Raw genomic sequence first — 22454 nt, 5'->3', positions numbered from 1 at the left:
CAATATTTATGTCTATTCTAGAGCAGAATTACACATAACTCTCCAAAATCAGTTATTTAAATTACTTGGATTATGCCACCAAAGTATATACACTAACTGCTCATTTTTTCTCAAGTTTAGAGGCTGTAGTGTTACCATATAAACTCATGACTGTGACTACAGGACTGTCTGTAGTGAAGTGAGAACAAGTCATAAAAGCTGCTAGAAACAAGTTGACTTTTAAATTTTCTTCTCTTGATTTTTGTGCCACGGAATTCCTTGTCTCTTTACAGTGGACTAGGGTCAAAGGTTTAGAGATGGTTTACAATTGTGGTGGTCTTCACCAGAAGGGGAGAAGGAAAAATATATAATGGTGTTATAAATACATCCTCATTACTGAGAAAGACAAAACAAACACAGCTGGTAAGGGCACTTGCTGCCATGCCTGATGACTGAGTCCAGTACCTGTGACCTACATGGTGGAAAGAGAACCCAGCCCCCACATTGTCCTCTGACCTCCATTTGCATGCCATACAACACCCTCACCTCCCACACACATACATAACAAAGCAAAAAATGTAAGCTTAATATACTCATAAAGGTCAAAAGCTGTGTCCTATTATGAAAGAGCCATCATTTCTTTACAGATACAAAATATCTCTCCAGCTCCTAGTTATCAGAGCTAGGTCTAGGGTGAGGCAAGAGAAATTCTCACATTAGTATAAAATTTGACAATGACTCTTCTGTTTCTATATTGTGAAATACATTAAGAAGTATAGGTATTAGCTCTTCTTGGAAGTTCTGGTAGAATTCTGCATTGAAACCATCTGGCCCTGGGCTTTTTTTGGAAGGGAGATTTTTGATAACTGTTTCTAATTCTTCGCGACTAACAGGTCTATTTAGATCGTTCACCTGGTCTTGGTTTAGGTTTGGTATATGGTACTTATCTAAAAAAGTGTCCATTTCTTTTGCATTTTCCAGTTTTGTGGCATACAGGCTTTTGTAGTAAGATCTAATGATTCTCTGAATTTCCTCTGTGTCTGTGGTTATGTCCCCCTTTTCATTTCTGATCTTATTTATTTGCGTGTTCTCTCTCTGTCGTTTAATTAGTTTGGATAGGGGTTTGTCAATCTTGTTGATTTTCTCCAAGAACCAACTTTTTGTTTCATTGATTCTTTGGACTGTTTTCTGTGTTTCTATTTTGTTGATTTCTGCCCTCAGTTTGATTATTTCCAGTCTTCTACTCCTCCTGGGCACGTCTGCTTCTTTTTTTTCTAGAGCTTTCAGGTGTGCTGTTAAGTCCCCAATGAATGCTTTCTCCATTTTCTTTAAGTGGGCACTTAGTGCTATGAACTTTCCTCTTAGCACTGCTTTCATCGTGTCCCATAGGTTTGAGTATGTTGTCTCTTTGTTTTCATTAAATTCAAGGAAGACTTTAATTTCTTTCTTAATTTCTTCCTTGACCCAGGTGTGGTTCAGTAGTTGACTGTTCAGTTTCCATGAGTTTGTCAGCTTTCTGGGGGTAGCTTTGTTGGTGGCTTCTAACTTTAATCCGTGGTGATCTGATAAGACACAGGTGGACACTGATATTTTTTTGTATCTGTGGAGGTTTCCTTTGTTTCCAAGTATGTGGTCAATTTTCGAGAAGGTTCCATGAGCTGCAGAGAAGAAGGTGTATTCTTTCCTATTTGGGTGGAGTGGTCTATAGATGTCTGTTAAGTCCATTTGATTCATTACCTCCAACAATTCTCTTAATTCTCTATTAGTTTTCTGTCTGATTGACCTGTCCATTGGTGAGAGAGGTGTGTTGAAGTCTCCTACTATTAGTGTGTGTGATTTGATGTCTGCCTTGAGTTTTAGCAATATTTCTTTTACATAAGTGGGTGCTTTTATATTAGGGGCATAGATATTCAGGATTGAGACTTCATCCTGCTGAATCGTTCCTGTTATGAGTATAAAGTGTCCCTGTCGATCTCTTCTGATTGATTTTAGTTTGAAGTCAGTTTTGTTAGAAATTAGTATGGCCACACCTGCTTTTTTCTTAGAACCATTTGCTTGAAAAACCTTTTCCCAACCCTTTACTCTGAGTAGATGCCTGTCTTTGTGGTTGAGATGAGTTTCTTGCAAACAGCAGACTGTTGGATCCTGTTTTCGTATCCAATCTCTTAGCCTGTGCCTTTTTATTGGTGAATTGAGACCATTAATATTAAGTGATATTAATGACCAGTGATTGTTAACTCCGGTTATTCTTACTGCTTTTGGTAGAAGAGTTTGTGTGTCTCCCTTCTTTGAGTTGTGCTGTTGAAGGGTCGCTAGATGCCTGGGTTATTGTAGGCAGTGTTGGCAATGTTGGATTCCTTGGGTTGTGATTTTCCTTCTATTACTTTCTGTAGGGCTGGATTTGTGGCAACGTATTGTTTAAATTTGTTCTTATCCTGGAATGTCTTGTTTTCTCCATTGATAGTGAACGATAGCTTGGCTGGGTATAGTAGTTTGGGTTTGCATCCATGGTCTCTTAGTTTCTGTAGTACCTCTATCCAGGACCTTCTGGCTTTCATGGTTTCCATAGAGAAGTCAGGTGTAAGTCTGATCGGTTTACCTTTATAAGTTACTTGGCCTTTTTCCTTTGCAGCTCTTAATATTCTTTCTTTAATCTGTATATTTTGTGTTTTGATTATTATATGGCGAGGGGACGTTTTTTTTTGATCCAGTCTGTTTGGTGTTCTGTATGCTTCTTGAATATTCAAAGGAATATCTTTCTTTATGTTGGGGAAGTTTTCTTCCATAATTTTGTTAAAAATGTTTTCTGGACCTTTGAGCTGTGCCTCTTCTCCTTCTCCTATCCCTATTATTCTTAGGTTTGGTCTTTTTATTGTGTCCCATATTTCCTGAATGTTTTGTGATGAGAATTTGTTGGTTTTGGTGTTTTCTTTGATCAGTCCGTTTATTTTCTCTATGTTGTCTTCAGAATCTGAGATTCTTTCTTCTATCTCTTATATTCTATTGATTATGCTTGTTTCTGTAGTCTCTGCTCGTTGACCTATATTTGCCATATCCAGCTGGTCCTCAGTTTGTGTTTTCTTCCTTGCTTCCATTTCAGTTTTCAATTCTTGGACTGTTTCCATTACCTGTTTGATCGTTTTTTCTTGGCTTCCCAGGGTATCATTTACGTATTTACTCATTTCTTCAAACTTTTTGTTATACTTCTCATCCATTTCTATGAGGGCGTTTTTTACATGTTGTTTAAGGGACTCTATTGCTTTCAAAAAGTCAGTTTTTTCCTCTTCTCCTGTGATAGGGTGTTCAAGTCCTTGTGTTGTAAGATCATTGGGTTCTGGTGTTTTCATGTTGTTTTTCAGATTGTTGGGTGAATTCTTGCCTTGGCGTCTGCCCATCTCCTCTTACCGATGCTATCTATTGGGTTTGATTTAATTGTAGCGGGGCAATCTGTTCTCAGTGCAGGCTTCACTGTTTCTTGCCCGCACTATCCTGTATCCAGTGCCTCCGCCGCCCGGGCCTGCCTGCCGGTGCCTCCGCCGCCTGGAACTGTCTGTGCGCCGGTGCTTCCGCCGCCTAGGCCTGCCTGCCGGTGCCTCCGCCACCTGGGCCTGCCTGCGCGCCGGTGCTTCCGCCGCCTAGGCCTGCCTGCCGGTGCCTCCGCCACCCGGGCCTGCCTGCACGCCGGTGCCTCTGCCGCCCGGACTTGCCTGCGTGCTGGTGCCTCTGCCGCCCGGGCCTGCCTGTGCGCCGGTGCTTCCGCCGCCTAGGCCTGCCTGCTGGTGCCTCCGCCACCCGGAACTGTCTGTGCGCCGGTGCTTCCGCCGCCTAGGCCTGCCTGCCGGGCCTGACTGTCGGTGCCTCCGCCACCCGGGCCTGCCTGCACGCCGGTGCCTCTGCCGCCCGGACTTGCCTGCGTGCTGGTGCCTCCGCCGCCCGGGCCTGCCTGCGTGCCGGTGCTTCCGCCGCCTAGGCCTGCCTGCCGGTGCCTCTGCCACCCGGAACTGTCTGTGCGCCGGTGCTTCTGCTGCCTAGGCCTGCCTGCCGGGCCTGACTGCCGGTGTCTCCGCCACCCGGGCCTGCCTGCCCGCCGGTGCCTCTGCCGCCCGGACTTGCCTGCGTGCTGGTGCCTCCGCCGGCCGGAACTGTCTGTGCGCCGGTGCTTCCGCCGCCTAGGCCCTAAAATTTGAGAATTTGCCAGAGAATCAGTAATCAAGATAAACAATATTTTAGTAACACAAATCCAAGATAAAGAAAAAGTCAACATCAAACGCTGATAGAATCTTAACTGTGAAGCTGGATAACCCTGCCTCGCCCCCCTCTCCCTCATCCAGCTTCTCTGCAGCACATTGAGGGTATTGGGTTATTTCTGGATAAGTATAACAGCCACTGACTTGAAGAAATAGGGTGATTTATTTAAAAGAGGCTCTTATTCCTCAATCATTTCATAAAGTCAAGCCCCATCATGAGAACATGCTGCTTAGCTGTGGACTGTTCTCTAGTTGGAAAAAAATGCATTGTGACTAAAGACTTCAAATTGCATGCAAGCTTGACTCTTTTGATTACTATCAAGCCCTTGCTAGTTTGAACCCGCCCTTTGTTTTGAAGAGACAGATAGAGCGAGGGAGTTGGGGGTGAGGAGGAGCAAAAGTGATGTGCTGAGAAGAGTGGGAATTAGCATGATGTGACCAAGAACAAGCCCTGGTGACTTCAGTGACATCAGCAGTTCACATTGGGGATGCTGGCAAAAGATACCTTCTTAAGGACACAAGGAGACAATTGCTGCTTGGGATTAACACCAATACATTTGGGGAAATGATTGAAAAGTAGGAGTATCAAAGAAGTTGGGAGGGGGGAGATCCATGAAACTGTACATCACTTATTTCCACGTAAAAGTGAGGGCGTATGCAGGCCCCTACATCAAAAGGGACATAAACTAGTAACTACTTCAAAACTGTGCTTATTAAAAGACACGAACATGGAGCTGGACCTTACGTCTCTATTATTCCTCATAAGAGTATGTCCTTATACTTTAAAAAAAGAGATAATTCACAAATACATGTGGATCAAAACAGAAGGAATAAAAGCACGAGTTAGAGGGCTGGAGAGATGGCTCAGAGGTTAAAAGCATTTCCTGCTCTTCCAAAGGTCCTGAGTTCAATTCCCAGCAACCACATGGTGGCTCACAACCATCTGTAATGGGGTCTGGTGCCCTCTTCTGGCCTGCAGGCATACACACAGACAGAATATTGTATATGTAATAAATAAATAAATAAATAAATAAATAAATAAATAAATAAATAAATATTTTTTAAAAAAAAGCACGAGTTAGATTATCAAATAAAAATTTTTAAAAATGCCTAACAATTTAATTTTGTAAACTGGGGAAGAATGGAAGAATCATAACCACAGATATCAGAGTACCATGATACTATAAGGAAGGCTAAAATATCAGAAATGAAAGGAACTGAGACTTGGGGAACTAGAGAAGTTAAAAATTCAAAGAAGAATTAAAAATTTCCATATGTAAAGTTTCAAATATTTTCAAAGATAAAGTCACTAGTGCACCCCTTGTTTAGTTTCGTCAATGAATCTGCCACCAGCCTGCTTCTATCCATTCCTCCTCTCTTAGAATGTTTTGATACAAATCTCACATTAATTTATGTCTTCACTCATAAATATTTCAATATGTATTTTGGAAAGATGAGTGTTCTGAAAGATATTATTTAAAATCTGTAATCAAATCTCAAATTTGCTAATTCCTCAACAACACAAATTTTTCAATTTTCTCATTCAAAATGAAGTCTAAATATGAATATAAAAGATTTTATTGAGCCGGGTGGTGGTGGCGCACGCCTTTAATCCCAGCACTCGGGAGGCAGAGGCAGGCGGATCTCTGTGAGTTCGAGACCAGCCTGGTCTACAGAGCTAGTTCCAGGACAGGCTCCAAAGCCACAGAGAAACCCTGTCTCGAAAAACCAAAAAAAAAAAAAAAAAAAAAGATTTTATTGGTATATCTTGTAAATTTATTTGAATCTATAGATAATCATTGATTGAAGCATTAACCTAATTAATCCTAATCAATAAAAAATCAGGAGTCAGATGTCAGGGTAAAGACCTGGGCAATCGGAGAACCTGGAGCAGCCATCAGTTGCCTCCTTTCTCTGTTCCTCAGTCTCAAAGGGCCCAAGTCTCTCTCTGCCTTTATTTTTTTTTAATTTTTTTTAATTTTTTTTGTTTTTCGAGACAGGGTTTCTCTGTGGTTTTGGAGCCTGTCCTGGAACTAGCTCTGTAGACCAGGCTGGTCTCGAACTCACAGAGATCCGCCTGCCTCTGCCTCCCAGGTGCTGGGATTAAAGGCGTGCGCCATCAGCGCCCGGCTCTCTCTGCCTTTATTACTTCCTGTCTCTCCATATAGTTCTCCAGACCCCTACGGCTAATTAGTGACTAGCTCCACCCCGACTCCAACCAAGCTTTATTCGCAGAATACAAACAAAATCTCACACACCGAGAGACTGAAATGATTTTATTTTAACCTGTAAGATGATTCTCAGGTGATTTTTTTTATGTTGAAATTTATTTATTGAAGAAACTGGGTTCCTTATTGGATAAATTGCCAATGTTTTAGATTCATCACCATGACGTCATTTAGCAGTTTTTTGCTCTAATCTTTCTGGTAACCTATTAGTTATAGGAGCCTCATACAATCCAGCCTCTACTTTCTCGATAACAACATTTCATATGTGATGTGTATGTATTGATACAATATCTGGCAGTTTCCTTTCTGAGAGACATTGATAAGAGTTACCTGCATCCCTTATTTCCGCACGGACTGGAGATATGTGTCATATAGTTATTTGTTAACAATAGTATGCTATCATTGATTCTTTTATCAACTTGGCTATTTCTCCAAAGGAAAACAAAGACTTTAAATGAAAGGAGACTATTAAGTGAGAGCACACTCTTTCTCACACAAATATGTATATGTCTTTATCATACACACACACACACACACACCCTAAATAACTGATCTTGCTGTACTCTTTCCACTTCCTTTTTCCCCTTCTTTTTCCAAGTAGAGTGGTATGATCTAGTTTGTTCTCTCTCTTTCTCTCTCTCTCCTTCTCTCTCTCTCCTGCCCCTTTGAAACCACACAGGCTTCCAGAAACAGAAAAGCTCAAGGGCAACAAGAATGGGAACTCAGAGTCAGATTAGAGGATGTTGCAACAATCCAGCTAAAAGCGAATAGTGACTTGATCGAGAGAAAAAAGAATGGCAGAGTTGGAAAGTAATTGGATTTGGGGCCTATTTTGAAGATGGAAATGATAACACTTACCGAGAAAATAAATGTGGAGATATAAGAGAAAGGGAAGAATAAAAACTGCCTTTAAACTTTGAGTGGAGGGCTGGAGAGATGGCTCAGAGGTTAAGAGCACTGACTGCTCTTCCAGAGGTCCTGAGTTCAATTCCCAGCGACCACATGGTGGCTCACAACCATGTGTAATGAGATCTGGTGACCTCTTCTGGCATGCAAGCATACATGGAAGGAATGTTGTATAATAAATAAATAAATACATAAATACATCTTTAAAAAAAAAACTTTGAGTGGAAACATCTGGAAAGATTGACATGAGAAATATTCCTAGGGGAAGACTGTGAACTCAGAGGAACAGTCCAGTGGATATGACACATAACTGAATGACAGTGTCCAAACTAGTGAATGGATGGATGCCAGCAGGGGAAGATCCTGAGAGCATTTGGCAGGCCATGTGCATTGACCTTACTTTCTATTAATGATTGGGGTCATTTTTTTTTCCATTGACATAATGCAAGGTATAAGCATAAGTGTTAAGTGAAGAAAACAATCCAAAAGGATTTTTAACAATTACAAGATAGATTGAACCATTCAGGGTAAAGTTAACCTGAACAAAGTCTTATCAGTTTGATCTGTCCAGGCAGTGTCTCTTTAATAGTATTGCTATTAAAGTACAATATGTGCTCAAACAGATCTAGTCCAAATCTCAACCTTCCCTTCCTAATTCTGTGCCTTTGATTAAGTTCAATAATGCCTCTTATTTATAAAAATGGTATAATTACATTCAAAATGAAAATTAAGTAAAATAATTAAACACATTGCATATTAAACTTTTCTATACTCTATCTATCCATGCCATATCATACATGTAACTCTAAGCCACCTACCTTTTACATTTTTGTCACATTCTTTATGTGTATGTATGTGCATTTGCACATCCTTGTGTGCCAAATGACAACTTCTAGGAAATTTTTTGTTTTTCTACCTTATATTCTGGGGATTGAACTCAGATCATCAGGGTTGGCAGCAAGCACTTTTATTAGATGAATCATCTATCCATACATTCATCGATATCTATCTATCTATCTATCTATCTATCTATCTATCTATCTATCATCTGTCTGTCTGTCTATCTATCTATCTATCTATCTATCTATCTATCTATCTATCATCCATCCTTCTTTCTTTGTTGAGTTAACTATTGAAAGGCAGAGATTGCAGTGAGCATTGGTGAACTTCCTGAACTGTGGTAAGACTTAGCAATTCCCTAGGACCTCAAACCTTACTTCCCTAGAAGAAGTTTTCTTGTCAGCATTGCTCCCCAGCTGCTCCTGGAAAAGTCAATTTTCTTCTCTTCATTTTCTCCACCCTGTGTTCGCCTACGTGTGCCTTAGGTTACTACATAAGCTTTGCTCTCTATCATAGTTCAGTCATTCCATTACCCTCAATAGTAACAGTAAATGACCAACAAATGCCCTTTTACTCATGCCTTACTCACTTCAAGGGTGAAGCTGCTAGGTGTCACTCAGGGCAATGTGTGGGATTTAAATGCAAGGTTTTTTTTTTTGTTTGTTTTAAACAGAAAAATATTGCTCTATAAATTCCATAAAAACTTAGACATCACCATAACAATTTCTGTAGGAATTATGTGACAGTTAAATTTATTTTAAGTAGTTTTTATAATATGCCCAAACATTTATTGTGCAAGGCAGGCAACGTGAGACATTTTTAATATACTTGGTTGACAGCTGACCTTGTCATAAACATGAAATAAAACATTCTAAATAATAAAGCTACAAAATACACTGAAGGAATACTTAAAAACATGCTAGTGGTTTATAATTTGTATCTCTTATAAACATAATATTTCTGAAGAGTATTTGTACATTGACTTATGGCTATTGAATTTAATATTAACTCTGTTTTTATGGGTATTCAGCTATAATCATTAACAAAACGTTAAGATTTGGAGAAGATGGTTCAGCAGTTTAGAGCATTTTTGTGCAACCATGAAGACTGGGGTTTGGATCCCAGGACCCACACACCAAGCTGGGTGCAGAATGAATACCTGCAACCACAGCTCTAAGGAGTCTGGTGCCTGTGTGAACGTGTTTATACACACATAGACTCGAAAAGACACACAAACTGACCAACTCAAGAATGACAAACGTCTCTTCCTTTTTAAGGCTATACATAAAGGACATGGAGAAAGCATTATTTCATACCTACAAAATGTAATTCCTGTGGCTGCCACATTTTTACTTCAGTCATCATTTAGATTTTTTCTCTACGTAATCATCAATTTTAAAAAGTGTTTAGATCACAAAACTGATCAAACCTTTGTGATCAGTGGATTTTGGTGTTAGTGGAAATGCTTGGGTAGAGCAGCACTTGTTTTAGAAAGCATGCTTTGCCTTCTCTCTAGAAGATGAGAGTTGTGTAGTTTTGGGCAGGGGAAGGTTTGTTCTTTTGTTTGTTGTTTGATTGCTTGTTTGTTTTGAGATAGGATCTCTCTGTGTAGTCTTAGGAGTCTTGGAACTCTCTCTGTTGACCAGGCTGATCTCGAACAACTCAGAGATCCACCTGCCTCTCCCTCTTGAGTGCTGGGATTAAAGACAAGTGTCACCATGCCTGGCTTGTGTAGTTACAGTCAAAAGTTCAAAATCAAAAGACCTGTAAGTTCTTTTCTGATCTGTTTTTTTAAGTAGATTTCTCCCTTGAAGTTAGATGGTGTGGGAGAGATAAGTAAGGCTTCTGGAGGCCTGGTGGCTGAGTTGAGTTCCAGCACTCCCATTCACTCTGTGTGTCTGTGGCAGGTCACACGGGCACACATATCCCGCTCAGCATTCACCACATGAAGGTGAAGTAGCAGTACTTTTCATGTAGGGCTCCTGTTAGGATAAAGTACACACTAGTTCCCGGAACACAGAAAGCATTATATAAAGTCATTATTGTTGCCCAATCTAAGGTACTCATATCATGTGTTCGGCTTATGAAATGTTATAAATTAAGCAATCCAGAAAATAAATCATAAAACGGAACCTCCTGCCCTCTGAGCCCTTCTCATGTTCCCTAGTAGTCACCGCCCCTTGCCAAGGGTAACTACTGTCCTGGCTTCTCACTAGTTTTCCTGAAAGCCATTGGTACGTCATACTCTTCTGAAGTAATAAGGGACCATGGGGCAGCATTCTTGTTTTTGCTTTTCTTTAAGCTAAGACTTTATCTATTTACTTATTCCTCTCTTAACATAGAGCTTATGTTTTGGCTTCTAGGTTGAAAAAGCTCCTTGAACAAGAAAAGGCTTACCAAGCCCGCAAAGAAAAAGAAAATGCTAAGCGGCTCAATAAACTGCGAGACGAGCTTGTGAAACTGAAGTCCTTCGCGCTCGTGCTGGTGGACGAGAGGCAGATGCACATTGAGCAGCTGGGCCTGCAGAGTCAGAAAGTCCAGGACCTCACTCAGAAGCTGAGGGAGGAGGAAGACAAGCTCAAAGCCATCACCTACAAATCCAAAGAGGACCGCCAGAAACTGCTCAAGTTGGAAGCAGACTTTGAACACAAGGCCTCGAGGTTTTCCCAGGAGCACGAAGAGATGAATGCCAAACTGGCTAACCAAGAGTCTCACAACAGACAACTCCGACTCAAGCTGGTGGGCTTATCTCAAAGGATTGAGGAGCTGGAAGAGACCAATAAAAATCTTCAGAAGGCAGAGGAAGAGCTCCAGGAGCTGAGGGATAAAATTGCCAAAGGGGAGTGTGGGAACTCCAGCCTCATGGCCGAAGTGGAAAGCCTGCGGAAGCGTGTGCTTGAGATGGAGGGCAAGGATGAAGAGATCACAAAGACGGAGGCCCAGTGCAGGGAGCTGAAGAAGAAGCTCCAGGAGGAGGAGCATCACAGCAAGGAGCTCCGACTGGAAGTGGAGAAGCTGCAGAAGAGGATGTCTGAACTGGAGAAACTGGAGGAAGCCTTCAGCAGGAGTAAGTCGGAATGTACCCAGCTCCATCTGAACCTGGAGAAAGAGAAGAACCTCACCAAGGACCTGCTGGACGAGCTGGAGGTGGTCAAGAGTCGAGTGAAAGAACTCGAGTGCTCGGAAAGCAGGCTGGAGAAGGCTGAGCTAAGCCTCAAGGACGACCTCACTAAGCTCAAGTCCTTCACGGTGATGCTGGTGGATGAGAGGAAGAACATGATGGAAAAAATAAAGCAAGAAGAGAGAAAAGTGGACGGCTTGAACAAAAACTTCAAGGTCGAGCAGGGAAAGGTCATGGACGTCACGGAAAAACTAATCGAGGAAAGCAAGAAGCTTTTAAAACTCAAGTCGGAAATGGAGGAAAAGGTGTCCACTCTGACAAAGGAGCGAGACGAACTGATGGGTAAGCTGAGAAGTGAGGAGGAGAAGTCCTGTGAGTTGAGCTGCAGTGTGGACTTGCTCAAGAAGCGGCTGGATGGCATTGAGGAGATAGAAAGAGAAATAAGCCGAGGTAGGTCGTGCAAGGGGCCTGAGTTCACCTGCCCGGAGGATAACAAGATCCGGGAACTAACGCTTGAAATCGAGAGACTGAAGAAGCGTCTCCAGCAGTTGGAGGTGGTAGAAGGGGACTTGATGAAGACAGAAGATGAGTATGACCAGCTGGAGCAGAAGTTCAGAACCGAGCAGGATAAGGCAAACTTCCTCTCCCAGCAGCTAGAGGAAATCAAGCACCAAATGGCCAAGAACAAGGCGACAGAGAAAGGAGAGGCTGTGAGCCAGGAGGCCGAGCTGCGGCACAGGTTTCGGCTGGAGGAGGCTAAAAGTCGTGATTTGCAGGCTGAGGTGCAGGCTCTCAAGGAGAAGATCCACGAACTGATGAACAAAGAAGACCAGCTGTCGCAGCTCCAAGTCGACTACTCGGTCCTTCAGCAAAGATTTATGGAAGAAGAAAATAAGAACAAGAACATGGGGCGCGAGGTTCTCAATCTGACCAAAGAGTTGGAGCTCTCCAAGCGCTACAGCCGCGCTCTCAGGCCCAGCGGGAATGGCAGGAGGATGGTGGACGTGCCGGTGGCCTCCACCGGAGTGCAGACCGAGGCGATGTGCGGAGACGCTGCGGAGGAGGAGACCCCGGCTGTGTTCATTCGCAAATCCTTCCAGGAAGAAAACCACATCATGAGTAATCTTCGACAGGTGGGCATGAAGAAACCCATGGAACGATCCTCGGTCCTCGACAGGTATCCACCTGCAGCGAACGAGCTCACCATGAGAAAGTCCTGGATTCCTTGGATGAGAAAAAGAGAAAACGGCCCCTCTACCCCACAGGAGAAAGGGCCTCGGTCGAACCCAGGTGCAGGGCACCCCGGGGAGCTAGTGCTAGCACCAAAGCAGGGCCAGCCTCTGCACATCCGTGTGACACCGGACCATGAGAACAGCACTGCAACCCTGGAGATCACAAGCCCCACGTCTGAAGAGTTTTTCTCTAGTACCACCGTCATTCCTACCTTAGGCAATCAGAAACCAAGGATCACCATTATTCCATCACCCAATGTCATGTCGCAAAAGCCCAAAAGTGCAGATCCTACTCTCGCCCCAGAACGAGCCATGTCCCCTGTCACGATTACTACTATTTCCAGAGAGAAGAGCCCGGACGGTGGAAGGGGTGCATTTGCAGACAGGCCCGCGTCTCCCATCCAGATCATGACGGTGTCAACGTCCGCAGCTCCCCCTGAAATCGCTGTCTCTCCTGAATCCCAGGAAGTGCCGGTGGGAAGGACTATCCTCAAAGTCACCCCAGAAAAACAAACTGTTCCAACCCCCGTGCGGAAGTACAACTCCAATGCCAATATCATCACCACGGAAGACAACAAAATTCACATTCACCTGGGTTCTCAGTTCAAACGGTCCCCGGGGCCTGCCGCTGAAGGCGGGAGTCCAGTTATCACCGTCAGGCCTGTCAGTGTGACAGCAGAGAAGGAAGTTTCTACCGGCACAGTCCTCCGCTCTCCCAGGAACCACCTCTCTTCACGACCCGGTGCTAGCAAAGTGACCAGCACTATAACTATAACCCCGGTCACAACGTCCTCCACCCGAGGAACCCAGTCGGTGGTGAGTAGGGGAGGACCTAGGGCAGAGTGCAAGCAAGTTGGGGAGTAGTGGGGGGCAGAATGGAAGGGTGGGAGGAGGAAGCAGAATATATAATTTTTTTTTAAATTTATTTATTCATTATGTATACAGTATTCTATCTGTGTGTATGCCTGCAGGCCAGAAGAAGGCACCAGACCTCATTACAGATGGTTGTGAGCCACCATGTGGTTGCTGGGAATTGAACTCAGGACCTTTGGAAGAGCAGGCAATGCTCTTAACCGCTGAGCCATCTCTCCAGCCCCAGAATACATAATTTAAGATTATAGCTATGCCTTAGCTTAGGTGGTAAACATTGGTTACATGGGAAATCTGAGGCAAGTAAAATTGATTGTCACATTGTTCTCTTAAAAGTACATTAAATAAACTGAGTACACAATACTCAAGGTGTATTATTACCTCTGGTTGTGAGGTCCAGCAAAAGTTCTAATTTCTTAGAATGTAAGAGATTTTTTTAAAAAAAAATTATTGATTCTTAGTACATGTCACGTCACGTATTCTGACCCCACTCATCTCCCCGTCCCCTCACATCTGCTCTCTGCCCTTGTAACCTCCGGCCCCAAACAAAACCAAACTTAAAAAAAAAGAAAATCAAAACCAAAACAACCAAGCAAACAAACAAGAGAGAGAGGGAGAAGAATCTTGTCTTGGAAGCTGTAATGTGGCCTGGTCCTACAGTCTACCCTTCAGTTCATTCATCTGTACTTGCAAGTGTTCATTGCAAGGTAGAGTCATGGGTCAGGCCTCTGACTTCTGCTGTTGTGGAGATCCTGTGTCGTGGAAGTCCTGGGGGGGTGGGGGACAAATTTCTTATACAACAGCACGTACCTCTTAAATATTAATTCAACCTAACAGGCTAGAAATTGTGATTCTTAGCTCCAGAACACATTCTCTAGCTTATATGGAAATCCCTCAAAAGTGAACTCATGATTTAAATACATGAGCTATGAGCCATCTTCCCATATCCTTAGAATTGTTTACACCAATTCTCTGTGCACAGACTCAAGGCAGACTTTACAGTGTGACCCAGCCATTGTTTCGGCAGCAAAGCTTCGAGTGACTGGCTCCGCTGGAGTCAAACAGCACTCAACGTTGGTCTCCTCCAATGCTGCTGACCGGCTTCTCAGCAGGACAAAGCGTAGCTCCACTGGGCGAGGTCTTGTGTCTTTGCGCTTTGTAAACACATAGTGGAGGAGTAAATTATTGTATTTAAGAGCAGATTGTTTTGCTGTGGCATCTTCTCCCCATTTCAAAGTTCAGATTGAAAATCTTACCCTCTGACTACCACCTAACCCTTACACACAAATCAGATTTAAAAATCTCAGGCCTAAATGATGATGGTCCATGTATTTTGGTAAATTCAACAAAATACAATTTAGAGCAACAAAAAGCTTTAGGAGACTGATCTTAGAATATAATTAGTGATGCTAGTTCGTTTGGATAGTCGCTCATTTACTTTTTACTGAGCCTCAGTCCCGCTTCCACTGTGGTGTTGGGTGCTGGTGTGTAGAGATCTGTAAATGTTTCCAAGTCAGTGAGGAAAGACTAGGAGGACTTAATTGTTCTATAATAAAGGTATGCACCAAGGAACGACCAAAGGGGGCGTCACTTGTCAGAAGGCATGGGAAGGAGTCTGTGAGGTATAGACAAGCAGAATGTGTGAAGGCATGGCCCTACGAAGGGGCCTGGTGTGTTTGGGTCACATAGAGAGATCCTGTTGTGTTGTGGCAGTGTTTCTGGGGGACAGGCAGGTGCAGTATATGCAAACACACTCAGGGATTAGGCTTTGGCTTATGCGACTTGCATTTAGTTTCTCTGAATAGACAAAGGGAGTTACTGAAAAGTTAATGAATGAACCTGAACATGTTTTACATTATTTTTGAAAGATACTTCTAATAAACATTGAAAGGACAGATAGGAGAGAACACAGTCTAAGGACATGTGCCAGGGTCGTATAGGAGTAAAAGGTGACAATGTAGATAGGGCCATACTAAAAATAGAACTGAGAACCAGGCATGGTGGTATATTCTAGTAATTCTAGCACTCAGGAAATGGGCAAGAGGGCTGCGGGTTTCAGACCAGCCTGGACTATACAGTAAAAACCCATCTTAAAAAGAAGGGGAAGTCAAGCGGTGGTGGCGCATGCCTTTAATCCCAGCACTCAGGAGGCAGAGGTAGGTAGATCTCGGTGAGTTCAAAGCCATCCTAGTCTACAAAGCAAGTTCCAGGAGAGCCAGGATTTTATAACAGAGTACATGCAGAGGGTGACTCAAGGGGTTCCTGTCTTTGCTGTGTAAGGAGATTTGCTGGGGATGACAGCAAGCAGTGTAACAGTTTCTGAGATGCCTGCATGATGCTGTCCATGTTCAGTGAGTAGTTGGAAATTAGATCTGCACTTCAGAAGGGTCAGGAGGCAGTGTTCTAGGACTTGGATGCATGGAATTACAAGCAAGGGGATTCTGAGGGTGAAAGTGGAAACTTTAATAAAAGGGCCAAGACTAGGACATGGCGACACATTTGGAGGTAGGCGGGGCCGAATGAACCATCAGGAGAAGAAAGGAGTCATCAGAGCCTGAGAGCATTGGTGAGACTCATACAGAGACCAAAGCCGTGCACTGTGAGGAACATTGTAGGAAGGTGGATGTGGTCAGGGTGCTGATTAAAACAGAAAAGTCTGAGGTCATAAATAGGTGAAAAGGGCCACTTCCTCTGAAGTGGCAGAAAGGAAGGAGAGTGGCATACCTCTAAGAGCTAGGTTGTGAGGTCATCTTGCATAGGGCTGAGAAGGTGAAGAAGGAAGGGTTGAGAGGGAAATTCAGCATAGATGTTTCAAGAAAGGGAAAAGGGAAGGATTCGGAGCAGGTTAGAAGCCAACTCCAGCTTTTGTAGTCCTTTTCCCTGGGATGGGATCGCTGCGGATGCTCCCTGGTGGCAGGAATATGCTAACGGGAATAACTGGGGAAACTCACCAACATATCCCTTTTGTCTGTGTTTTCTCTTACAGTCAGGACAAGATGGGTCATCTCAGCGGCCTACACCCACCCGCATTCCTATGTCAAAAGGTATGAAAGCTGGAAAATCACTAGTAGCAGCCCCAGGAGCAGGAAATCTGACCAAATTCCAGCCTCGAGCTGAGACTCAGTCTATGAAAATAGAGCTGAAGAGACCGGCAGCCAGCAGCACTGTCTCTCTCGGAGGAGGGAAGGGCTGAGGGCAGTGGCTAAGGGGTATGTTACCAGGCCGCTGCCGCTGTTGTGGAGGCAAACCTTCCTCTGTTTGTGCCAACCTTTTATATGTACTGCTAATTTAAGTTTTAAGGATTTTGTTTATAAAATAACCCCCTAATGGCTATCGTTTTTCCTATGTTGTGCATCTGTTTTAATGCAGGGAAGCAGAACTGATAAACAGAACTGCTGTTTGCGAATGTTTTGTTGAAGACGCTGGTCCTGAGACAGGGTCTGGCCCGAGTTTAGTTTTACTTCTAGCATGTGGCCCCATCGAATGTCGGTCATCAGTTAAGAAGCCCTCAGTGTCTTCACAAGTGAGGCTTAGGGGCCACGTTACGTGCTGCTGAAGGCTGGCTCCCAAATTTTCTAATTGTAAGCCAAGTTTCACAGACTTACTTCTACAATTTTTTTCCAAAAAAAAAACTATTTTGAAATAAGAGAGAGTTTAACAATTGTCATTGTACACTATCAAATCTTGAGTTTGATATATGTGATGTAAGGGAAAAATTCAAAGCTATCACAGGGCCTCTAAAATCTGGAAAAGCAGAAGCTCCTAGTATGACTTCAGGGAAAATTTGAACATGAAATAAAATGGAGACAACCGTGGAATCTGAAAAAGAGAGTTTGATTTATTTGTGTGTTTGTGTGTATTCCAGAAGTGGTGGCCACCTCAAACCGCTCCCAGCATTTCATAGACAATAGCGCTGTGCCATTAGGACCGGAGCTAGGCCCTGTTTAAGTGTCAGTTGGTGGACATTGTGGAGTAGTGGAATAGAGCTGCCGAGTGTCCCTGTAAAGCTCCGCAGAAATGGTGACATGTTAAAAACAGCCCAATGCAAATTTAGACACTTTCCAGCCGAGGAAAAACTGACATCACCCCTTAATTGAATTCAATATTTTCCTCAGTTAAGTGTGGACTCTGTTTGAAGATGTAGAACAGATCGTGATTTTGGGTGTGTGTGTGTGTATGTATGTATGTGTGTGCCTGTTGGGTCGCGTGGTGTGGGGAAGTACTTCATTCTTACTGTTGGTTTTACTCATGCTTGAATCATTTTCTTTAGTGTTTGAGCGTGTTCTAATAAGCACGGGACAGAGTGTAAATGGAGAACGCCGTGTGTCTGTGAGATTAACCTTGAAAAAGTGCTTCTGTGCTTCACGCTCCCATAATCACCAAAGGACTTCAGGCTGGTAAACTACAGCTTAGTGCACCGTCATCTCATGCAGGCCACAGTTTTGCCCAAACTTCTGAGCCACATAGGTGAAATTCACACATTTACAGTAACTACAGAGTTACCGATGTGCATTTTTGTTTCTGAATTCCTAAATTTCCAAAATCACACGGGACAGCACACACTTTTGGTGTCTGAGCAAGGCAAATAGGAAAAGGAATACGTGTGCTTCGTTTTCAGACTGTGAGTCACTGTTTCATTGCCAAGTGCTTCTCTGCATTCCTTTCTGTACCAGACAACTCACACCGTGCAGAACATGGCTTGAACTGTATGTGTGACGGTGGGTGTGGCCGCCTCCAATTATCTATACACACTTTAGGCAGATCTGTCACCAGCTGCTCATCGGTTCTCAGAGTATCCATTAATATATGTCAGCAACCATGTTAACAACAATCCAGAATGCTGGGTCCGGAAGGTTAAAGAGAGACAGAGATTAGCTAATATGTATGATCTTAGCTAATTTGCTAGTTAGCATACTGACTTGTGTTTCTTACTGACTTTCTGCACTCTAATCAGTGGACATCCAACCCTTCCAAAGACAAGGACATTCTTTGTCCTTGCACTAGCGCCTACCTTGTGTTTGTGAAGTGTTCACTGTCTCTACTCTATGACATGAGCTGCTCAAGCAAGGACAGTGTCAATTGCTGTGTTCCTTTGGACTCTGCCTGACCTTCTTACAATCTCGGTGTGTCTTGCTGATCTTCTCACTTTCACTTGCCCACACCACGGTTACATCACTTCCTCCTGGATGTTCATATCACCCTGGGAGCGTGCTCAGAAAGGCTTAACAGTGAGTGTACAGGATGTTTACGCATGTAGATCCGGCATAGAGCCATGCACAAAGTACAACCGCTAAGAAAACTTGGCAAAACGATACACAGCCACTTCAAAAATGACGAAAAGTAACCGCCAGGGAAGCTCCTCTTTGTAATTTTAGAACTAACTGTATATTTACTGGGCAGCTTTGCTTTAAATCACACATTGGAAGTGGAATACACAGGGGATAGGAAATGGAGGATGAAGTGTAGCCTGACTCCATCTTCCACGGGTAAATGTTTTTAAGATGCTGCTTAATGTGCTTTCGTAGGAGAGAATGGGCTAACAGTTTAGACTCTTTTCTCTGTTGTGAATCCTACTGTATGCTAAAATAAAAGCAGTCCCATACTGGCTGATGTGTGTCACTGCTGCTCGGGTCCTGCAGTGAGAAAGTCTTAAGAGGTAGGGCGCATGTCATTTCCACAGAGTTCACTGTGATAATGCTTTCTAGGGGTGTGCTGGTACGACCCCCACAGCTAAAGAGGAGACCCTGGTCTTCCACACCTGTGAGTCAACTGAACTTATTGAGGATGTCCATGATGGTGATGACTTGCCACACGTGGTCCTGGGAATGCTCTGACGTGGGATATTGCTGCAGCATGTCTGTCTGTTAAATCAATGTTACGAGTGTCATCTCTAGGTCGTTTGCTTAAACAGGGCCACTGGCTTCCTGTCATATTGGCTGGAGGGCAGGTTGATGTGTAGCCGTTGGGTGTCTCGAGTAGTAGCATATGGGATGCATAATTTCAGTGATTATGTAGAAGAGACTTGAACTTCTCATCCTTCCTGCAGAGCAAAACCATAGGACTAGAGATGGGAAGAGCACATGGGGCTGTTGAGATGGTTTTGTGCTGGTCTACCATTGTAATCATCATACTCAGCATTTGGTCTGAGTTGCAGGTCCTCATGTTTATATAACAAGTATATCATGAACTGAGCTGTCTTCCCAATCCCAAGTCTTAAACGCATTTGGGGATCATATGTATGTGTACCACGTGCATGCAGGAGACTGCAAAGGTCAGAAGAATACCAGATTCCCTAGAACTAAAGTCATCGGTGGCAATGAAAGAAGGGAGATATGTGTGTCAGAGGCTGAAGAAGAGAAAGAGAGGGAGGGAGAGGTTTCCTTTCCCCTCCCCTCCCCCTTTCCATAAGTGCTCTACCCCTGTGCCACACTCTTAGCCTCAGATTCTAATTTTGTCTGTCATTTCTATACAGGCAATAGATATACTACAGAACCTTACAGTGCAACACACCCTTCCCTTCATCTGTGCAGGCTTCCGCAGCTCCTGCTGGCTCCGTCCACGCCCACCTAAATTATTGACAGGACAGTTCACGTGTCCTGCCTCTACTCTCGCACTGTGGATTTGTCCTTAGCATTTAATTTTTATTTTTTTAGAGACACAGTTGTTAGCCACGTGCATGGGTGTGGGTAAGTGCATGTGAGTGCAGGTGCCCTGCAGAGGCCAGAGATGTTGGAGCTCCAGCAGCTGTGAGCTACCTGGGCGTATTGACCTCCAGCCCTCTGCAAGAGCGGTGCAGGGTGGGGTGCATGCTCTCGGTGCAGTGTGGGAGGTGCGGGGTGCATGCTCTCGGCTGCTCAGCCAGCCTCAGCCTTTCCTTTATAAAAACCAATCCACGCACATTGTTAAAATAGCAGCCAATGGTAGAAGATAACGAAAATAGTTGTTCCTTACTTTTTCCCACTGACCCAAGGTTTTCCTTGGGGACCTCTTCTCCGGTTCTTACCCACTTGTCCAAACATTTGTCTCCATATTTGTATAATGTCCTTGTACTCTAGTCTCTTAGTTCTAGATTTTAAATATATTATATCTTCCTATTATTGTTTTGGTGGTGAACATTTAGGTGTCTTTTTAATTTTTTATCCATCCTTTCAACATGATTGTTTATTTATTTATTTATTTACTTACTTATCCTTTTTTTTGAGACAGGGTTCCTGTGTAGCCCTGGCTGTCCTGTAACTAGTTCTATAGACCAGGCTGGCCTTGAACTCACCAAGATCCACCTGCCTCTGCCTCCCAAATGCTGGGATTAAAGGTGTGTGCCACACTACCGCCTGGCTCACGTCACATATTTTTGATACAGTAATTAAATTTTCTAAGTGTTTGTAAAATGTGCACAGAGGAAACTTGAATATGCTTCCCTACTGAGCCAAGCTGTGCATGAGGAGTGTGCTCTCTTCCGCTTGACACTTCTGCCAAGGAATAATTACTTTATTCTGTTTGATCTTTCATCTGTTTGGTTTCCTATGTATCTGTTTTACTTTTCCCAAACACTCCATTTGGTATGCCAAACACTGATCAGTAATTTTTCCAACACTTAAACACAGCAGTTTTCTATTTCCTCCCCAGAGGCCTTCCTGGGCAGCCCTATGCTCCTTCAAACTGGACTGGTTGTCCTCCAAGACTGCTGCCCAGCTGTTGTCCTTTTGCCTGAACTGAATCCAGAACTCCTCTCCCCTCCCCTCCTCTCCCCTTCCCTCCTCCCCCCTCCTCTTCTCTCCCCTTCCCTCCTCTCCCCTCTTCTCCTTTCACCTCCCCTCCCTTTCCCTCTCTTTTTCTCCTCACCCCTCCCTTTTCCTCTCCTCCTCTCCCCTCCTTTCCTCTCCCCTCCTCCCCCTTCCTCTTCCTTCCCCTTCCTTTCCTTTTCCTGAGGATGGATGCCTCAGAGGGTGGACTTGCTCTTCAGATTCACGAAGGACACTCCTCATTTTATAAACCCAAACTCACCCCCCTCAAGCAGGGTTCGGCTTTAGGATACACACTAAAGAGAGCCACCAGAAAGAGGGTGCTGATGAACAGTGGATGCGATACTAAGAAAGCTGAAAACCAGGAGATTACAGTAGCACTTTTTTCCTGTCACCAAAGCTCCGTGTGTCCTTTGGCAAATCACCTTACTGTGGCTTGTGGTTTAGCATTTTGCTGGATAATTCTGGAATCCTTCTGCAATAATATGATTACTGCACTGTATGCACCAAGCCACTTGCAAGAACCTGCTTTACCCCCCGACAACTAATGGTTATTTTCTGATTGGGGCTCTCTCCATTTTGTTGTGTTCTGAATATGTGATGGACAGACCTGCAGTCACAGAGGTAGCAGGGGCTGATTCGGATCTTACAGTTAAAGCTGACAATTGTCTTTCTAATTTAACATAAACAATTCACTCTTGCGTGTATCAGTGTTCCGTCTGCACATGTGACTGTGCACTGTGTGTGTACCTGGGGCCTACGGCGGTCAACAAGGGCATCAGATCCTTGGAGAATGAAGTTACATGTGGTTATGAGCCACCACGTGGTTGCTAGGAAGTGGTTGTAAGGAAGTAAATTTCCCCCCTCCCCGTTCCCCCGCCTACCCCAATTTTTTGTTTGTTTTGTTTTTTTGAGACAGCTTATCCCATTGGAACCTGCTGCTCACTGATAAGGCTTGAATGGCTAGTCAATGAACGTCCAAGATCTAGTCATCTGTCTCTACCTCTCCAGTGAGGAACTATAAGCAAATCATCATACTCGGCATTTGGTCTGAGTTCCAGGGGCCAATTTCAGGTCCTCATGTTTGTATAACAAGAATATCATGAACTGAGCTGTCTCCCCAATCTAAAGTCTTAAATGTATTGGGGATCATATGTACGTGTACCACGTGCATGCAGGAGACTGCAAAGGTCAGAAGAATACCAGATTCCCGAGAACTAAAGTCATCGGTGGTTAAGGGCCACTGTGTGGGTGCTGGGAATTAAACCCAGGTCTTCTACAAGAGCAGT

The 22454-nt window shown here is 43.8% G+C and overlaps 1 protein-coding gene across 2 annotated transcripts in view; it reads left to right on the top strand.

Moving 5' to 3' along the window:
• Filip1 (filamin A interacting protein 1) overlaps positions 1 to 22454 on the top strand; it is a 151751-nt gene that overhangs the window by 122648 nt on the left and 6649 nt on the right. The window contains exons 5-6 of one of the 2 annotated variants that reach the window (XM_057768845.1): positions 10564 to 13369; positions 16410 to 16467. In XM_057768845.1, the coding sequence (XP_057624828.1) occupies positions 10564 to 13369; positions 16410 to 16467 (2864 nt within the window). Of the gene's footprint in view, positions 1 to 10563; positions 13370 to 16409; positions 17017 to 22454 lie in introns of those variants that run through there. The other variant, XM_057768844.1, reaches the window with a different exon arrangement.

Source organism: Chionomys nivalis, chromosome 4 (genome assembly GCF_950005125.1).
Source record: "Chionomys nivalis chromosome 4, mChiNiv1.1, whole genome shotgun sequence".
In the NCBI taxonomy this organism is placed as follows: domain Eukaryota; kingdom Metazoa; phylum Chordata; class Mammalia; order Rodentia; family Cricetidae; genus Chionomys; species Chionomys nivalis.
This window is presented reverse-complemented; position numbering and strand designations above follow the sequence as displayed.